Source organism: Hippichthys cyanospilos, chromosome 21 (assembly GCF_059441005.1).
Source record: "Hippichthys cyanospilos isolate Australia breed blue-spotted pipefish chromosome 21, RoL_Hcya_1.0, whole genome shotgun sequence".
Classification (NCBI taxonomy): Eukaryota; Metazoa; Chordata; class Actinopteri; order Syngnathiformes; family Syngnathidae; genus Hippichthys; species Hippichthys cyanospilos.
The window spans coordinates 2,208,008-2,227,471 of record NC_142389.1 but is presented as its reverse complement, the minus strand read 5'-3'; the positions used below and the strand labels follow the sequence as shown (position 1 = coordinate 2,227,471).

At 40.8% G+C, this 19,464-nt stretch overlaps 1 protein-coding gene across 1 annotated transcript in view; it reads right to left on the bottom strand.

The window, feature by feature from the left end:
* Nucleotides 1-13,811, bottom strand: part of angpt1 (angiopoietin 1) — a 38,002-nt gene extending 24,191 nt beyond the window's left edge. Inside the window, exon 1 of the mRNA XM_088405683.1 lies at nucleotides 13,048-13,811. Coding sequence (XP_088261809.1) covers nucleotides 13,048-13,398 — 351 coding nt within the window. The 5' untranslated portion in view covers nucleotides 13,399-13,811. The remainder of the gene's footprint in view (nucleotides 1-13,047) is intronic.
* Between the last annotated feature and the right edge of the window lie 5,653 nt (nucleotides 13,812-19,464).

Below are 19,464 nucleotides of genomic sequence, written 5' to 3'. Positions count from 1 at the left end.
TTTATTGAGCTATAGAAATGCATTCCTTGTGTAACCCGATGTCGGACTACGTACCGCCTTTTCTTCCCAGATGTGACATTTATTACATTAACCTTTTAAACAATCAAAGTGGATTTCAGATGGTATTCGTCGACAATGTATGTCGGAAAGCAACGTGGCCGCAGACGTAACTTTCCTGCAAAGCCACAGTTCACTGAAACGACTACAAGCAAATCGTATATTCCGTGCTAGTGGTGGTGGCGGCGTGGAATGTTAAGACATTAAACCAGTAACATGAGCGGGAGATACCTACCGACTGCAGAAATTGTCACAACATATCACGAGTGATGCAGCATTGTGGTTATGGTAGTTCTTCGGTGTGGTAAAATTGATTATACCGGACTTTTTAAGACGGGTTCCAAGATCCCTAAGTACAACCTATTAAAGCCAACGTGTGTTTTATTGCATCTTACGTAGACCCACTTTAAAGCTTTAAGTAGAACATATGTCTGCATTCCCTTCTGTGGTTGAAGTTTGCAAGAGAGGAATTCAAATAAAACACCATTTGCTTGAGAATAGAAATACGTTTGGTGTTTCAATAACAAAGTAGACTTTAGAAGAGACATTCCAGAAGGTGCAATAACAGAAGGCTCTGTATTTGGTATCTGCTATTCCAAAAATCACTGTGAAAGACATGCTTGAGTGTTTTCGATCTTCGGCTCAATATGATTGGATCATATGAGTTACATGTGGCCCCGATGTATGAGACTTCACTAGCGATGCAGCAGATTGTGCCATTGCATTAACAGTACAGTGGACCCCCGTGTTATAGCGTCCCGGCCTTACGTTTTTTTCATGCTGCGATGTGGAATACTGAGTTTCTTCGTCCCCTCTTTATGATATTTTCCCAGGGGGCCCAGTGTATACATGTTCAATGTCAATACAGATTAATCCACACACACTGTATTTTACTCAGACGTTTTACAAGAAATAATTGGCAGCTAACTCCAGAAACACAACTGCTTTGGGTTATCCTTGACATAAATAACATTGCGTGTCACATAAAAGCATATGTCAAGATCTACATCGCTCAGATTTTAAGAGCAAAGAGGCTGTCCATCACATAAAGGGACAAGTGTTTAAGTTACTGAATGAACTCTAATGTGTGCACTGTTTCAAGGGGAACATCACAGGCAAAAAGGACGTGTGAACTTCCCCATACATGTGCTGTACATTATCACGGCAGAACTGCTAAATTGCTTTCACTTGGAAGTCAAGAAAAGGATCATCTCTCAAGATGCTACTCCCTGCTATCATCATTACAAATTGCTGTGAATGTTTACCACTTCTCTGGCGTTCCCCTTTTAGAGCAACGTCCCTTGCAAAAGGGGATCTTAATCTCTTTCTAAACAGCAGCGGTGGTGGTGCCGAGAGACAACGTTGAGTGTTAGAAAATGGCAGACCTGGATTGTATAAAACACACTTACCGCTCGGGATCTGTTACATCTCTGCCTGAGGATGCGCATGTGTTTAGAATGATGATAGTGTTACTGTGTGGTATCTCTTCGGCAAGAAACTATTCCAGATCTTTCAAATGGACATGGGAGGACACTCCATGGCCTCAAATCAGCACCGCTTTCCATATCACAAAACGATGGTCAGAAGAAGATTATTTCACATAAGGAGAGGCTCCAGGACAGAACCCTGGGGCACACCAAAAGTGATCGGGGAGGGTTGTGATGCGAAGGATTTAAGTTGAATGAACGGAGGACGGCCAGCGAGATATGGGGGAAACCATCGGATGGGTGATACCCAAAGAAGAAATCAAGGAGAATATGTTGGGAGAAGGCCACACTGAAATCAAGGAAAACAATGATAGAAACTAAACCAGAGTCAGGAAGAGACCATTATTGAGCCCGTCTCATTGCTACAGCTGGACTGAAATCGTTCATAAAAGTTATCGTAAAGAATTCGCCGGAAGTGCTCATCGAAGGGAGACATTTGGTGACGGATTGCCCATCTCTGGAAATTTGCTTTGTGTGCATCTCCAAACGTAAACAAACAAGGACACCTGGTTACCAATCTGCATTGGTACCCTCAGTATCACAAATACATTTTTATGAGACTTTATACAATGGTATGTTAACCGTTAGTCCGCCATTGCATTCAGCAAACCTCTTGTGATTTAGTTCTTCTCACCTCTTTATCTAACCGAGTCTACTGCTTCTGTCTATTAAGATTACAGGTTTGCAAGCTCAAATTCCTCGCCCTACCAATTAGTAAATTCCTCTCTTGTTGACATTCCTGCTTCGTCTTTTCCCAATTCTGGAAATTCCCCACCTTACTTCATGGGCAAGATTAAGTAAAAGCGGATACATTACTCGTGTCACCTCCCACACCTCGTTGCCTTTCAATTTTCCGACGTTTGTTGGTCGTTTAAAAATGATGTCGATGATAACGAGTTCGCACAAAGCATCTTTTGTCGATGTCCTGCAGATTTACCCTCGTAGATGACGTGAAAAACGTAAGCGTGCCCCTCGAATAGCTCCCTAAAAATCCAAGGCGAATTTGACACCCCCTCATTTTAAACTAAACAGCGACATAATTTAAGACTCCACCGGACGGTCACTCTTCCCGTCATGTGTTAGAACAATATTGTCACATTATGTACATGCCTTTGGAAGCCGCCTTACATGCTGTTTGTTTTTCAAGCCGTTTTTAAGCCTCTTTATTTTAAACTCTGTCAAGATTAGGTGAGTAACAACTCAGTCTTAACTTGCAGTTGACCTGTGTGACCTTTTGCCCCAGTGGCCAGACGTTGAGTCGACCGCGTTTTTGTTGCTTTCTAGACTGTCGAAAAGAGTAGTTATAAAAATGAGGGAGACGGTGACCTATGCGTTTATGTGCACAAATGTCGGGCAATAACTTGATGGATTAAACCATGAATATGGCATCATGGGTAGTAGCAGGAGCATGCAAATAACCGGGTGGTCTAGAGCATATCTTACATCTTCAGAAGCAGCATCAAAACAAACAGTTAGAATACAAGAGATGTTATAACCGCATAACTCAAAACCAGACCAATTTTGTCCACCTGTCTATAACATTAATTCCAAAGTGAAATACGTCATTTTATGTCATGTACAAGGTTCAAAAGGATGATATATACCCTCTAAGATGACCACTCGTGGAAAAGTAACGAGGATGAACAATTGACAGCACGTACATGAGTTGTATTCATACAGTAAAATGGGAGGAACTTTTTGGTGTGTCAGGTAGTGATGAAGACTTGTAAACAAACTTGGAATCATTTTATTATTGCAACATTAGTTTCAGCATTTGCGCCTCGCAGTCTTGTCCCCAATCGCAGCAGTTACTCGATATAAGATTTAGAAATGTCGATGTTTTAATTGGACAGCCATGATCTAAGTCAGGAGTAGACCTATAATCGCGTTTTTGAAAAAAAAAACAAGTGCGGTCGTCTAGTACTCTGAGAAATACGTTACTTTTAAGTCATGTTTGTGAAAATATAATAACGGTTTTGACACTAATTTCTGTCCTGTCAGTCCGACAGGACAGGAATATTAAGTAGCTTTACGGTAAAGTAAACCTTCCGTTTTGTAACATGTTTGAAGTAAAACATAATTTCAAATAAACACTGAGAATTAGATTTATTCCACGCAAGTATATTTTCCCATATTATCCGGTTACAGTCCAGCTCACTATACTTTGTATGATCACAAGTGAAAGGACGAGCCCGAGACATGGGAACGCATTTAAAACCAAACAACAACAAACTTAGACCAGTTTCTTCATCTCAAAACGGTTCGAGTGAGTGGGGAAGCTTAAGAAAGATTTAGATGTGTGACGCCGTATGGGAATCTTTCCTGTGGGACACATTGGGTCAGGAATGCGCTTGATTATAACTTTCTTGTGTCATTTAGTGCAGACGATGAAAGTTGCCTTCAGACAAATACAGTACATATCCAGATGGTTCCCTATTTATGATTAAAAATAAATCACAATTTCTAATTTATAGTATAAAATTAGAAATTAGTACAAAATAGTATAGTAAGTGCTACGTATATATAATATACATGTATACAATCAGAAAATATCATAAATAAAAAATATAAAAGGATTTATTTACCTTTGAGTGGCGCTTGTTATTCCCATATTTCCTAGTAAGGGTAGCCTAGGCTAGGCTAGCTAAGCTTGATTATCTCCAGCATCGTTTCCATATAAATCATCTTCTTACTTCTCTTTCAACTTTGAATTAAGTAGTAAAATGCACGATAAATACCGTTTTGTAACCACTCACAATCGAACGACGCTTTACCGTTCCGCCATTTTAAAACGGGTGAGGCCGACAAATCGCAGACCAGCATTGTAGTGAGGAGACGCCGACCAATAGCAGACCAGCATTGTAGTCACGCGTTGCAGGGACGGCAACAAAAATGTAATTACCTAAAAACGCCTGCAGATGGAGACGAAACAACACAAATACAGCCAAGCCCCTAGGGTCATGACAGTTGTTTTTGTCACCAGGAAAATACCATAAAGAGGGGATGAAAAAACTCACATGAAAATAACGTAAGTCAGGGACATTGTAACACGGGGGTCCACTGTGTTAACTAGAACTTGGAAATTTCACACCTATGTTCACATAATAAAGCAACTCTTCAATTAGCAGGTTCACACACGTTAATTTTTTTACTTTACGATCTCCTTTCTCTCCAATATGTGATTTTTATTCTTACACTAGCACATCAACTTTCTATTCTCAAACTGCCAAGCCCACTGCCTCCTTTTTGAAGATTTAGCCATAAACTCAGCTTTTCCCAAGCAAATTGTCACAGCCACTTTCAACTTTGTTACCGCCATAACATAAAGAAGTGTCTTTTTTTTGATGCTCTACAGGCCATCACTTAAGCTCAAGATTAATCCGTCCAAACAGACTCACAAATGTCAAACATTCCTCCACTTCCACATCTGCTCAAACGGACAGTCGTGCGACACGGGGATCATCTGCGCACTCGTACGCGTGCGCGCACACATACGCGGTCAAATTTACACGAGGATTACGCTCTCCCTTCTGGCTGAGCTGCAGACACGTCATGTTAAATAAACATCAAGAAAGCATTTGCGTTGCAGGTGTGAACGACAAGACCAGAGGCAACGCTCACTTCATTTGATCACTGACAGATTTATGAGGAAATTCCTGTAAACTGTCTGGCGGGGAAAGAGAAACACCATTTAATCCGGTGGCTACTGTAAAAAAAAAAAAAAAAAAGGAGCCTTGTAGTGGTGTGATAATTGACATAGAGCACGTAATCAGTCTATTCGCTTTTTTTCCAAGTTACAGTATTGTTTTACAGTCTGAGGCTATCCTTAAATAATTCTCTTTTTGGAATGCGAAAAAAACGACATATGAAAACGAGATCATACAAATGGTGACAGGTGCGCTTAGTGACATATACGACTTATCGCCGGCATACAGCGTAGCGAAGAATACGAATGCATCCCTTCACTGCCATTGACGGCAATACGCGTTGGAGATCCGTTTTCAATTGGATGGCAGTGAACGAGTTTAGACAAAAAAATATATATACTGTATATAGTAATATACGTATGTGTGTGTGGCACCTCACACTTAAATGGACTCACGTTCTAATCCACCGGGCTCCGGCTTTCCTGTGTGTAGTTTGCATGTTCTCCCCAAGCCCGTGTGGGTTCTCTCCAGGCACTCCGGCTTCCTCCCATACCCCAAACGCATGCGTGGTAGGTGTATTGGACATACTAAACTGTCCTTAGGTGTGATTAGGTGCGTTGACATGCCTTTTGTCCTATAAATACGTTTAACAATACATCTCCTGACCGGCACAAAGCATTTTGGATGAAAAAACAAAAACTTACCTAAATAAATACATGCAAATCTGTAGTCAACTAAACAAAGATATACAACGTTTGTGTGCATTGTTTTGCAAAGGACTCACTAGAACAATGCACACAATAAGATGCTTCATTTTACAATTAATTAGCTCTCAATTAGAAAAGAAAAATGTATTATTCCTCTCACTGTAAACCAGTCGAAAAAAATAGATTTCCAAGTATAGTTTTTCAAAAGGAAATCCTTGTATTGTGTTGCTTTAAGAAAATAATGTGCAACCAAAACCAAGTGAGACACCCATTTGTCATTTCTAGTCCATCCAGCCCACACCGTGGGGGAGCCAGACAGTTTATCTTCCAGCCAATATCATGCACTCACTCCATATCTCTCTCTATGTCTCGCGTTGGATCTTTACGAGAGCCGTGTCATCAATTTTGCGCTGACTCCGCGAGCTTTTCTTTCAAAATTTAGCACCTCTGTCAGCCATCTGATTGTGATTCTTTTGCGCAAAAACAAGCCTTCGTCCAGCCGCATGAACTCCAAAACGAGGCAGAATGCTTGTGTCCAATGGAGGCTCTGGAAAGTGGTCTGGTGTTGAAAGACAAAAACATCCACTCGGAGCACATGTGCTGAAGAGAGTAACCGGAGGGAGGTTCGGGCTTTGGGGAGGCGCCAGGAATTTTGTGCGTATTTTACTGGAAATGACAATTGTTCGATACGACGGAATCAGACGAAAGTGAGCGGGAGTGTAAAAATAGTATAAACATGAATTCAAGAACAATGAATCAAAACACTCACTGGAGTCTAATAAATCACTTTCTTTGCCAGACTTTGCAATAAAAGGCAACATTTCTCAATATTATCTTTTGCTGGAAGTAAAAAATAAATAAACCAGGACGAATACCTCATTGTTGACTTCAAATAGTGGCGACATCAAATCGATTCGAAATTACAAACGACAAAAAAAGCTGTAAATTTGAAAAGTAAATAAACAGCAGCTGGTATTTGCGTATAGTGCTATCATCTCTTCTGTTTTTAATTCAAAAGAAAAATACGGCCAGTTCTTTGAGGGGAAAAGTTCCAAGTTGTGATTTGCGGCTGCCTTTGATAAAAACCACTTGACTTGATCTCTGAGTGTGCGCTTACAATAACTGTAATGTTTTGCTCTATCTAAGATACCTTATCTCATATTTGGCTCCTAATCACTCAGCGGTGGAGCGGTGGCAGATAGAACCACCAACCTTGAGCGTTTGGCCATTCTCCTGACTAGAACTTATCACTCAGGATGAAATGACTTCCACTCGCCTGCCCAGAATAATATTATGGTCCATCTTTGAAAGAGTCTTTTGTTCTCATTTCAAGCATTTGTTAAAAAATGTCAAATTCAAACAAAAATAAGCAAACCCATCGGTGGAGTGAAATAGTGTTTTCGATCAATTATTTTGCATTTTAAAGGCTTCCCTGCAGAAAAATATATTTGTCGATCATAAGGTGGTCATTATATTCATTTTTTGTTTGTCTTGAATTTTAATGTTGCATTTAGTAAACAATTTTCAGGCATTGCAGTCTGTCACTGAAAATACATATGCATCATAAAACTCTGTAAATTAATCGCGGTATATCGACACTTTGAAATGCCGCCATTTTTTCTGGGCCCAATCAAGTCTGAAATGGACTAACGCAAAATGGAAACTTGCGCTGTGGTCTGACGAGTCCCCATTTATTTTTATTTTTTCAAGCCATTGCTGTGCGATTTCAGTCAAAGATTAAAAGCATCCCAGTTATAATCAGAAAAATGTTCAATAGCCAGCATCTGTGTTAGCGTTGTGGTGTTTTTGTTCCCATGGCACACCTGTGAAGGAAACCTAAAAAAAAATGTGACTACTGTAGCACTATAAAGATCAAATCTATCTATCTATCCATTCATCCATCCATCTTCTAGAGCAGCTTATCCTCACATGGGTCACAGGCTTGCTGGGGCCTATCCCAGTAAACGTGAACACAAACCTTGACTAGATGAGCAAATTCTCATTTTAGTCATGTTTTCTGAAGATATGATAAATCCTGTTCACGTTGAGGGAAATGCACAGCCCTGTAGTTAAAACAAAATAAATCCCATAAAGCCTACCCCCAAGAGAGTGATTCTGTATATTGACACATAGAAAGCGAACGCCGTGCTTTCTTTACAGCTGCAAAATGTCAACCATGCTGTCAAGTCAGCGGCCAGACGGATGATTTACGAAGCTATACCTAGCTGTAGTGTGAAATTTCCAAACTCACTACCGTCTCTGCAAATATATCCACTAGCATAATCGTACAACCGCATGTCATACTGAATTACAAATGATAATCGTTTCAATACAAAACATTAAATAAATGCTAGTGAGTATGAATTTAAACCTTTGCATATGCTAACATTTACCAAAACCAAATGCAATAGAATGAGTTAAACACATACAAGGCAACACTATATGACATGCTGAAGTAAAAACTCATTTTAGCTAGCATGCTATCTACAGTTACAAGTTGGACCATTAAACAACTAAATTTGGGCATAAATGACAACATTCCGACAAAGAAAACACAACTCGCAGACGCTCGTGGGCCAGACCTCAAAAATTGAAGGAACAACGCATGCGCACCTACAGCAACCGATCCCAACTGAACCCCATCCTTCCCCACTACAAAATGCACTATCAAAAGCGGCCAGAGGTGGCGCCAAAAAACAAAGACACTAACTGTAACTGTTCAAATATAACCTAAATCAGTTCCAAAACCCTGCAGTCAGGCCACGGACCCCCGGGAGACCCCAATTTGAAAACCACTGTTCAAGAAGATGTTATTATAGTTTGCTCCGGCGATCTCCACGCTGTCCTTTCTTTGGGTTGTTTGTCAGGTCAGGAAGGAAGAGCTTTTTATTCCTCTGAGAATGTCCCCGTCTATCGGAATAATCCAATTGTTATTTTTGGCCCGCATCTTTACTGAAAATAAACTAGAGTAGGGGAAGTTGTCCCTAAACTGGAAAGGCTCCTTCTTGCTCCTGTAGCCATACTGTGTGGCCCTGTGATAGCATTACGTAAAAAAAAAACATGCTGTATTCGCCCTCTGTTGTATGAGCTCTCCATATAGAATACAAACAAGCTGCTATCCGTGTTTGAGTGTAAATTTTAAATCGCTGTTTATGCAGCGCATCACGCTCGTTGATGGGAATTTCACAGGGATAAAACGTTGCCCCATTCCCCTTTCCCCTCCCCTCTCTTTGTGCAACAGCTTAGTTTGGCACACACAGTCCTTCTCAAGGAATCCTGGTCCCAGCTACTTTGGACTGGGGAGATTTGTTACTTCACTCCCGAGTGCTGAGGCAAAGTTTGTTGAGCTAATTGAGCACCTTTGCCAAATTTGTATTATCGCTGAAAAATTACAGATGAGCGATTAACCGTATTTTTCAAAAGTATACTGAGGTCACTTTTGTTTTGGTTGTTTCTGAAGGGATTCAAAGTAATATTTTATCGTGTTATTCAGTCGAATGAGCAAATGCAATGTGTATGATTGCTTTATTTTTCATGTTGGGCCATATCTTTTGTGTCTTGATGATAGTACAAGCTTGGAATTGCCAAATTGGAGTGAACATTTTTGCAACTTTTTCTATCGATAAGTAATAAAAGAAACCCATATGTGGACTGAATAATGTTATAGATTGGTAGAAACGTTAAATCCACCAATGCGTGACGCATGTAAAGAACATACCTGTCAAATAATTATATTCATAAACCAATGAATTCCTTGGCATGACTGTATAGTTTTAGATCGTCTTTGATAATCACCAAATGCACATTTACAACTTGAAATGTTGTAAATGCCACCTGAAAAGCTGTTAGCGTCACAGTGAGACAATTAAAAGTTCCTATTGTAATGACCTCATTATGATTTATTATATGTATTATTGCTGAGTGCAGTCCCGGCACGTTCCTCCGTCCGAGAAACGGCGAGCGCGCTGGGGAAGTAATCGTCGAACAAAACACGCAGCACCTTTTGACTGGTCAGGAATGTTATCAGGGTCCATATACTCTCCCCTGCATTGAGGAAGGGAAGATTGAACTTAAAATGCTTCCTCAACAGCTGCTCGTTGCATCATACGCACACACACACACACACACACTCTCGCACTCCCTCCCCGTACCCCACACGGCGAGCCCAGAACCCTGGCACGAGGCAACCATCTGGAACAGTCTCCTTTGTCCGTCTCTTTCATCAGGGCCGCTTTGGAGCCACATCAGTGCCGTGCTCTCCAAGTCAAGCAGTGAAAATACCGCCGTGATTAAGACAGATAGACTGACGGGGCCCGTAATCTTCCGTCTGATGAAAAAAAAAAAAAATCTTAACTGCGTCCTGATGTAGCCCCCTATGAAGTGCGGTGAAGTCGAATTGTTAAAGGCTACACAAATAGGACAGCTACTGAATAGAAGTGATAGAAATGGCCTAGTTTATACATTATGTATATATTATATCTTTGACCTGCCCAGAGACGATTTTTGTTGTGATGTGGTGCTATATCCTGTAAAATCTCATAACTACCTTGCCCTCTCCGCCATTAACCACCCTTAAAAAGTTGGGTTTTTTTTTTGCTCTGTACTTATTTACATTGTGCTATCCCGATTTTTAGGTATTCTTTATAATTAGTGAATCTGTATCAACGATCCAAAACTTGCCAAGTATTTTACTTTCCCTTGAAATAATGTTCTTTCAATTAGTCGTAAATCAGTGATAAAAGTGAATGAACACAAATTATATATATATATATATATATATATATATATATATATATAATTGTGTGTGTGTGTGTGTAATTGCTAAATTGTCCATGATTAATCGTAATTAATCGCGTAATCAATAAGAATTTTCTACAAAGTTAGTTACTAATATTTGAGTAAAGTATTGATGTAAAATTAACATTTTTTTTAATAGAGACTCTTGTAGATTTCTGTGATCCTTTACTATAAGTCGTTTTCTTTAAAATACAACTCTTGAACAAATCTACCAAAGTGACTCCTCAAAAACATGCTTTCATTTTTTTTTATAGATTTTTATAAAATTATTATTAGTCTTTTTTCAATGAACCACGTTTTTTAATCTAATTATTTTTATTATGCTACGGTATCACACTTTAGGATTTTCCAAGCCTATTGCTGACATCTGCATTAATGCATTAATGCATTAATTTTTTTGGAGTATATGAAAAAAGTTTTATTCCAAAATAAATGATAGATGCCCACTCGTCACACCAATCTAGTCAGCGAAGAGTTATGGCTGTATTCGCAATGGTAGCAAACCTCCTCATATGCTTCCATTTTTAAATCTGAGTATTTATCCTCTAATGGGGTCTCATTAGTCAATCTGTCATTGGCCCAACGCCGCCTTTCTGTTTTTATAGTATCACCTATACTATCTCGGAATAATGGGGTCCACCGCACAAAGATAAAGCTGGTGTTATTTCACCCGTGGCCCTTCTTGACACACAGGCTGCGTTTGAATAAACACACAAGATTTGAAACTGACGAGTCAAACTGGTGAAAACCCAATCCCGTTCCAAATTCAACCAACATCTCACCATGACAACTATGAGCAACAATCGTGTGGTAACGCGGTAAAAATGACTATTTCTTCCAATATGAGGAGTAAAAAAATAAGCGCAAATGGAAAGCAGGAATTCTGCGGCGTAGCGCGGAAAGTTTTGCGACAACATTGTGGTCGCAAATAGAGCGAAGTTGATGAATTCCTTGCTTCCTTTGTCATCTATCAAATCCGTGTGGTCTTATCGGTGCGCGCGCTAGTCTCATGTTACATTACTATCTCTTGTTTTGCTGATAAAACAAACCATTAGCGTTAAGCATCACAATCAAAAATCAAAAGTTATGCTAGCAATAAATCACATCTGGAGTAAACTCATTTAAGAAAAGCTCGAATTTTCAGCTCCATTTGGCTCCAGGTCTACCTTTCACTTTCAAACTATACAGTAGAAGCAAATAAATAAACATTGCTGCAGCAAAATGAAAGCTGTGGAGAAAAATACCGCGGTATTAAAACGAAGGCGCAGCAAGAAGCTAAAATTAGCATGTGTGTTTATTTTAAGCTTGTTTTTATTTGTCTGTGCTTCTTCAAATACGACACTTGTGATGACTGACCAAGATTACATACTCTACATTATTTTCCTTTCTCATACCTATTTTTGCCAGTAGCGCTAAATCAAGAGTGAGCATAGGCAGTAAAATCACCTTAGTCGTGCTCTTTAGCGTAGCAAAAACAAGCGGGATATCGGAACATCAAAAATATTGTTAAAGAACTTCGGTATGGCGCACTAAAAAATCAACGCGTCGGATTCTTTTTAACGACCATCCGGGGAGGTTTTATAGTCACACATATTTGTCCTGAACAAATAGAGGAAGCGTTTTCATACTCTGTCTTCTTCAACTCTCTGTGTCTCTTGGGGCTCTCCCTTACTTCCTGCCATTAAAGAGACAACCCACAGGAGGACAGGGGGTGAATGACGTATAACGACTTCTGCTTTCTGGCTGACTCTGCAACTGACTGAGTGCATCATTCACTTGTTGACGGATCAAAAACAAAGATGTTTGGCGCGGAGAATTCCAAAGAGGTTCTAAGTGTGACGAGCGAGAACCGCGTTGCGTAACCGCAATTTGGTTTTCGCTGCTGCGTGGTAGAGACTTTGTGCATTTGATTTCCGAGTTCCTTACTGAGGGATTATACCAAAGCTTTTTCTTCAACTGGCCCTATTACCGGGGTTGTCCTGTTATACTTAAGCCGATTGCGCAATCACTTTCCCCGTTGACTTTTCACACTAAAAGTGACCCCCGGCACGAAGCGCTCTTGAAGCTATAGGAGAACAGCAAACGCCGTTGTGTGTAAACCGAAGAGGCTCATTCCACAAACCCAAACAAGAAATTGGGCAAAGCCACAAACAGACGCTCTGCAGAGAGACCACACACCCACGGGAACACAAACATCTCAACAAACACTCTCCAGCTCGCCCACTTCAAACGAAACCCATCAAGGCTTGTTAAAGATGCCATGCGGTTTTGTTTCGCAGCTCCGCTATTCTATTTTAGTCCTCCATGTGCAGACATTTTGTCAAGCCGTGACGCAACATTTCACCTCCTTACCTTCTGTAGCCACTGGGTATAATTCTCCATAATGTGTTCAAGCTGCTGGATCTTCTGTTTTGGAAAGTCCGGTTCAGGTGGCGGCGCGTCCCTCTGGAGGGAATTGGCGTTATATTGGGGGCTTCCGCCTTTCGCCTCCCTGCAGGAACCCTCCCCGGCTGCCCCCCCTTCAGGTAGGATGAAGGTGTAGGTGCACTGGCCGTGCTGGATCCTATGGAATCGTCTGCCGCCGCTTCCTCCATTGTTGCCGGTATCGGCCCCTCTCCTCTGCTCGCCGCCTCCGCAGCTCACGATCGCTACGATAGCTGCCAAAGACAGCAATTGAGACACAAAAGTGTAGCACAGCATCATATCAGCGGCGATCTTTTTTTTTGTTGGCTGGACGTGTCCTTCGGATGGGCATCAAGAGGCTGTGAAGAACATCGGTAGTCTCAAACAGTCCATCTTTACATTGGAGGGCCACCATTGAAAGCCACCCTTGTCCTTCAGACGCCGTTCTCACGTAGCTCCTTCACATTTCGGCGCAGGCCCGAAAGCTTTCGCGCACCTCGTGCAGGGTGACAACCCGCTTATGTTGATCTTCTTCCAAGTAAGTCAAAGTCAGCAGCAAACTGCATCGATCACTCTGCGCTTTTAAAATAGGTGGCGGGTAATCTGGGATGGTGCCGCTGGACCTCCCCTGGTCACCTTTCTCGCTTTCCTCCTGCTGCCGGGCTTAACTACTGCAGGGAGTGAGAGATACTCTCACTGAAGAACAGCTTCCAGCACGCTCTGAGCCTGCCCCTTGTAGAGCCTGCGGAGGAATGTGAGTGTGTGCATGTCCAAGTTTGTGCGTATTGTGTGTGTGTGTGTGTGTGTGTGTGTGTGTGTGTGCATGGCAATAACGGACCCCGGCGCAGAGGATGTGCTTAGACTGTGAGGGTCGGCTTACAAGCGCTCTGACTGGACGCTAATGTGACCGAGCTGCCTTTTTGACACCGTATTGACCAGAAACAATTCTAAGAGTGTTTGTTTCTATTTGATGACTCTGTTTCAGTCAAACTGCTGAGCAAGCACTGTTTGTGGATACATCGTGTTTGCATGCTGGTTTGGTGTCCCAGTTTGTGTGCTGGTCTTTTAAAGAAAAGGAATCCTCGTTGAAAATAATTCCAGTCCTACGGCCTTAAAAATATGCTCATTCGTTTCTTTTCGACTCGTCGACGTTTTACCGATTTTTGTACTCACAATCACTGCACTGGACGCGGACAAACCAGTTAAGTCATCCCTTTCCGAGTCTTCACCAAATGATCTACCTCGGCTGTCCCTCTGATGAACTCATTTCTAATCTTATCCATCCTGGTGACTCCGAAAGAAAACCTCGTCATCTTCATTTCCCACCACCTCCACCTCCGCTTCCCGTCATTTCGTAAGAGCCACTGTATCTTATCTGAGCATCATAGACGGCCCCGCCACTGTCTCGTAAACTTTCTCCATCTCATCAGAGACTTTTCTATCATATGACCTCCACCCGATCCGACCTGCTTGGATTCGTTTCCACACACCCTTACCGCACTAAGTGTCTGCCTTAAGTACTGTATGTATACACTCATATATTAGGTCTTACTTCTGCTTATCCTCAATCCTCTACTTACCCGTGCATGCCTCCTTCATTCTAAATGTTCCTCCACCTGCTCTCTGCTTTCACTGCAGACAGCATCAACTGAAAGCATTATTGATACATGGGGATCCAATTTCGTCTGTTTAGCTATCACTTCTTCAAAGAAGAAGGGGCTTAGAGTTGATCCCTCCACCTACCGTTATTTTGAAACCTTCATTCTCGTCCTGTACTTTTCCGACACACTTTCCTAACACGGTACGTACCTCCAAAATGTGATGCTTAATTGTACTTGCATGAAGCTCCGTAATCGAATTCCATCTTAGACCACAAACATTATCTTCATCAATGTTTCCCATTTTAAGTGCGCTTTGTAAAAATTAAAGATGTACACACACTCGCATCTTGTACATCTCTAAATGATCTTTGAGTGTGTCTTTGATAATACTCGCATGCATTGGTATCAGGAAGGCGTCAAAAAAGCTCTCTGTGGGAGCTGAGGGTTGATGTAAATGAATGCGTGAAGGCGACCCAAGATAACAAAACTCGCTGAATAAGTGTCAGACATGTGCAAACATCTCTTGGAGTGCTTGTCTTTGCTTGATGTACTCTGCTGGTGCTCAGAAAGCGAGGCCCCAATAACCGTGTCCAAGGGAAACTAAGTGAGTCTCATGGACATAATTGAAACCAACAGGCAACACTGAATCGACTCAGTAAAACTACACATCACCGTGATGAACATCGGAATTAATCCAAATTTGATTGGATGCATTTTTTTGTCTGTCACATCCATGAGAGATCAGCACAAGTAGGACCAAATTGACCATATATCATCTCCGCTCCCTAAAGAATTTTCTCGGAAAGCATGACTTAACTGTGAGGCGGACGTGCTAACCGCTCTTACACCCGGCTGCCCTGTGCAAATCAAATAACCAAAAAAAAAAGACATAAGTCTGCAGCCAACTTCAATAATATGCATATCATATTTCATCTCAAATTGAGGGAAGCTACATTTCTGTTTGTTTTAACCTTTCACCTGATTTCTGTGGTAGTATCTGTAAATTAAAGGCACCCAGGCAAAGATAAGTTCAAGCAATCAAATCATGCGGGAAAAATCCCCACAATTTTGCTGCTAAATGGGGTTTCTCACCTTGGTAGAAGATGAAATCTACGAGACTATTGACCTTTGTCAAAAACGTGAGCTAGCGACATCAGCAAGCTATTATATTTATTCGCCGAGCGAACGTATCCGACCTTGCTAGCAAATAACCAACGTTATAACAGTTATAGATCTGTGCTTTATTCGGCTTTAGCTTTGTTTTTGGCGCCACCTCTGGCTACTGTTTATTACATTTTGTAGTGAGGAAGGACCTCACCTACTGTTCTCCTTTCGGAATCAAAACCATTTTTTTAAACCGGGGACAGGGAAGCCCCGGCATTTCTGATCGGTCTCATTTGGTGTGGTCTTCACTTCAACTCCAGTTTTCAGACAAAAGTTTCTTAGGTTGATAATATCGGTCGGATTTCTGCTGCAACAACAGAAATCTTGAAGAATTGCTCCAAGGACCCGTTGTGACATGTGCCTCTTAGAGTCATGATGTCATAATGGTGAAACTAACAGGAGAGAGACATTGGTACAATATGGCTGTTAGTCCTCATTATTTCTCTCGTGTTACCAAATCCAAGCTCGCCACAGGCATGGTCTATTTCTGATGTCAAAGTAACCATGCCCAATCCTTGCTGCACCCTAATCCCTCCCTTGTGACGTCTCAGGCCAGACCGCAGACCGAGAGAAGAACTGGGCTATAATGGCGTTAAACTGTAAAATAGTTTATTTTCTTGTCGAAAGGTTAGTGTAGCTTTTTGAACAGAAACGTTTAAAGTGTCTCGTTTATTTCGATGTTTCGTGTGTTAGATCTTTAGTCTTTTTCTTACAAATATTTTAAGTAGTGTAGTATGTAAGTAGTCCTTTCACTCCCCTCAGGCTTCTGTGGTGTCTACCTGATGGCAGCATTTCGAACAGATCGTGTTGCGGGTGTGTCTTGTCCTTGATGAGGTTGCGTGTCCTCCGCAGAATCCTGGTGCGGAAGGATAAACGCAATCGGTTCCAAAGCATCATTATGGCGGCCCATGCGGCCTGGTACCACTTGATCCACAGACCCGTAGCAGTTGGGGACCCCTGGAGTGAGTTATGTCATTGAGATAGTTTTTGTCTGTGGTATATCTATCTTACCACGTGTCTTTTGTGTCACAATATTCATCTCACATGTTGTCGTTCATTTCAACAAGGACTTGCTTTTTTTTTCTCAGTTTTCTTCAACTCCCTTTTGGGTTACACCATGTTCTTTATTTTTCGCACGGATGAAAGGAAAAACGGCATCGTTTTGAGAAAGAAATCTCGTTATTTCGCTCAACTGTCAAAATGACTAAAAGGTCAGTAAAACAAGAAAGCTAGTACTAGACTTCAAATAGCATTGTAAAACCAAGATCAAATGTCAAATAGAACGTCCCTTAACAAAAAAAAAAATCCTTAATCCTTTCCTCTGAATTATTGGATTCATTCCGACGCACATTTATGAACTACGTGCCAAATTCACATGTGCTGTAGTTATATCGAGAGACAAAGAATAAAGAGCTAAAACTCTGCAACTGTAGATTTGTAGATTTTAAAAACCCATGCACTATTTTTACGCAGTACATGCCGCAGTTGAAGGGTAATAAATATAATAACCCCAATATCTATAGTCAAGTAAATGCCTCCTGTTGGTCCAACACTTGGTGTTTATTTTTTTTTTTATGTTTTGTCCTGTTCAACATGTTATATTCCCCATTAAAATCCGAAAGTTCAAGTTGACACGTTGTATATCGTTGCTAACTGCAGGCCCATCTGTTGTGGCTTTGTTCGATCCCAGCACCTTCCCAGAGGCTAATCACGTACGGCCGCGCATTTTGCAGTCCACTTTCAGCCATTTGTACTTTAAACGGCGGACCCCTTCCCAAAAACAACATTGTCACAATCGTATTTGGCCCATTAAGACGCCACTTGAGCCCCCTTTGCAATTTTCAATCGTAAAATCCAGTGTGTGAACACAAGAACAAACAAAATACGACCTTTGTTGCAGCAAAACTTGCATGCCGGAAAGGTCAGTTGGGGATTTGGCTTGAGTTACGCTTCTCGTCTCGCTGAATAAACACGCGGCGATGTCGATCGGCCGGACACAAAAAACACATTAGATGCGGAGCCTTAATCATACTCTTGAGTTTTCATATATATATATATATATATATATATATATATATATATATATATATATATATATATTATATATTTTAGTTAACTTAATTCCTCAAAGTAATTATTTACCTTGGAACTTTATTCATTCAGTACCAGCTGTTTTTCAGACATTTGTTTAAAAGTCTTTGGTTTTATAAAAAATGTAAAAATGTCTTTGGGATTTTGATTGTTAATAAGAAAGCACTGAAGCAAAAAGAAATGTACAATTGTTTGTAAATTTATTGTATTGAAGAACAAAAAAGAATCACTTTTTTTTTTTAAACGGTGCACGAGAGAGCATAAGAAAAAAATAAAAAATAAGCCATTTCATGCACTGCTCTGAACAAATAAATATACAGAACATGCCACAACTTCTCATGGGAATAATTATTTTTGGAGGATTATAAAAATGTGCTTTAGTAGATTTATAGCTCTACTAGTTTTATCCATTGTTTTATTTTAGTTTTACAATTCATCATCAAATTGTCTATCTTTTATTGATTCACAAGTTGATGGCTTGATGGATCCATAAATCTATGAACATATTGAATCTGAAAATACATAAATCCATTAAAACCACTGGCCTATTTTTTTTTTTTTTTTGCATGCACGGTGAACCCAGCGATTATTTTGGCTGTTTTCCTTTGTTTTCATATCCAGTCGTGCATGTACAGTAAATACATATTGTACTACGTGCACCTTTGTGGGTAGGTTTGTGACTCTTTTTATGACAGATTGTGTGTTATTTCTACAAACCTCGAGTCGTTTAAGTCGTGCGAAATTTTGAAACCGATACAGTGAATGTTGGTGACTTGCTAATAATGCCTGAAAATGGTGTTTTTATGCATTTCCTGCTGACGAATTAACAGCTAAAAAATACGGGCATGACATGCGTTTACCATCTGGGGTGGATGTCATCTGGTTGCGCAATCTCCAGGCTGTGATAGCGCTGCACCGCGCAGATTTTTGTCCTATTGCGAAACAAGCAAAATGATTTCCAAAATCTGACCACTGAACACTAAAAATAACATAATTTGGGTTTATAAGATCGGTGAAAAAAACGTATTGTTATGCACGCTGTTTGTATAACAATGTGGATCGGGTTTAGTCATGCTAATATCAACAAAAAAGCAAAGTGCAGTTTTGTTTTGTTTTTTGACGCAAAACTGTCTGATCATGATTGATGAATTGACTCCTTTTTTTAAACGAGTCTTCATTTTTTGTTGTTGTTGCTTCTTGCCCTCTTGACTCATAATTTGACCTTTTGGGTTTGGCGTCAGCAAAGGTGGGGCAGGTGCTATAAACTTGGCCGCACCACGCGTGTGTTTAACAGAAATCCGTCGCGTCAAATAACGCCAGTTCGCTTCAAATGGTTTACATCATGTCACCTTGTTTTATGGGTCAGGGGCCAGCACTAAACACAATCAAGGACTGGCCCCTTTGCTCTGCCTTTAGGACACGGCGGTCACGGCCCTCGGTTCTTGCCTGAACGCGCGTCTGCGAACGCGTCACGCTCCAAAGCTGCTGTTGCCAAGTCAAAATAAATGGA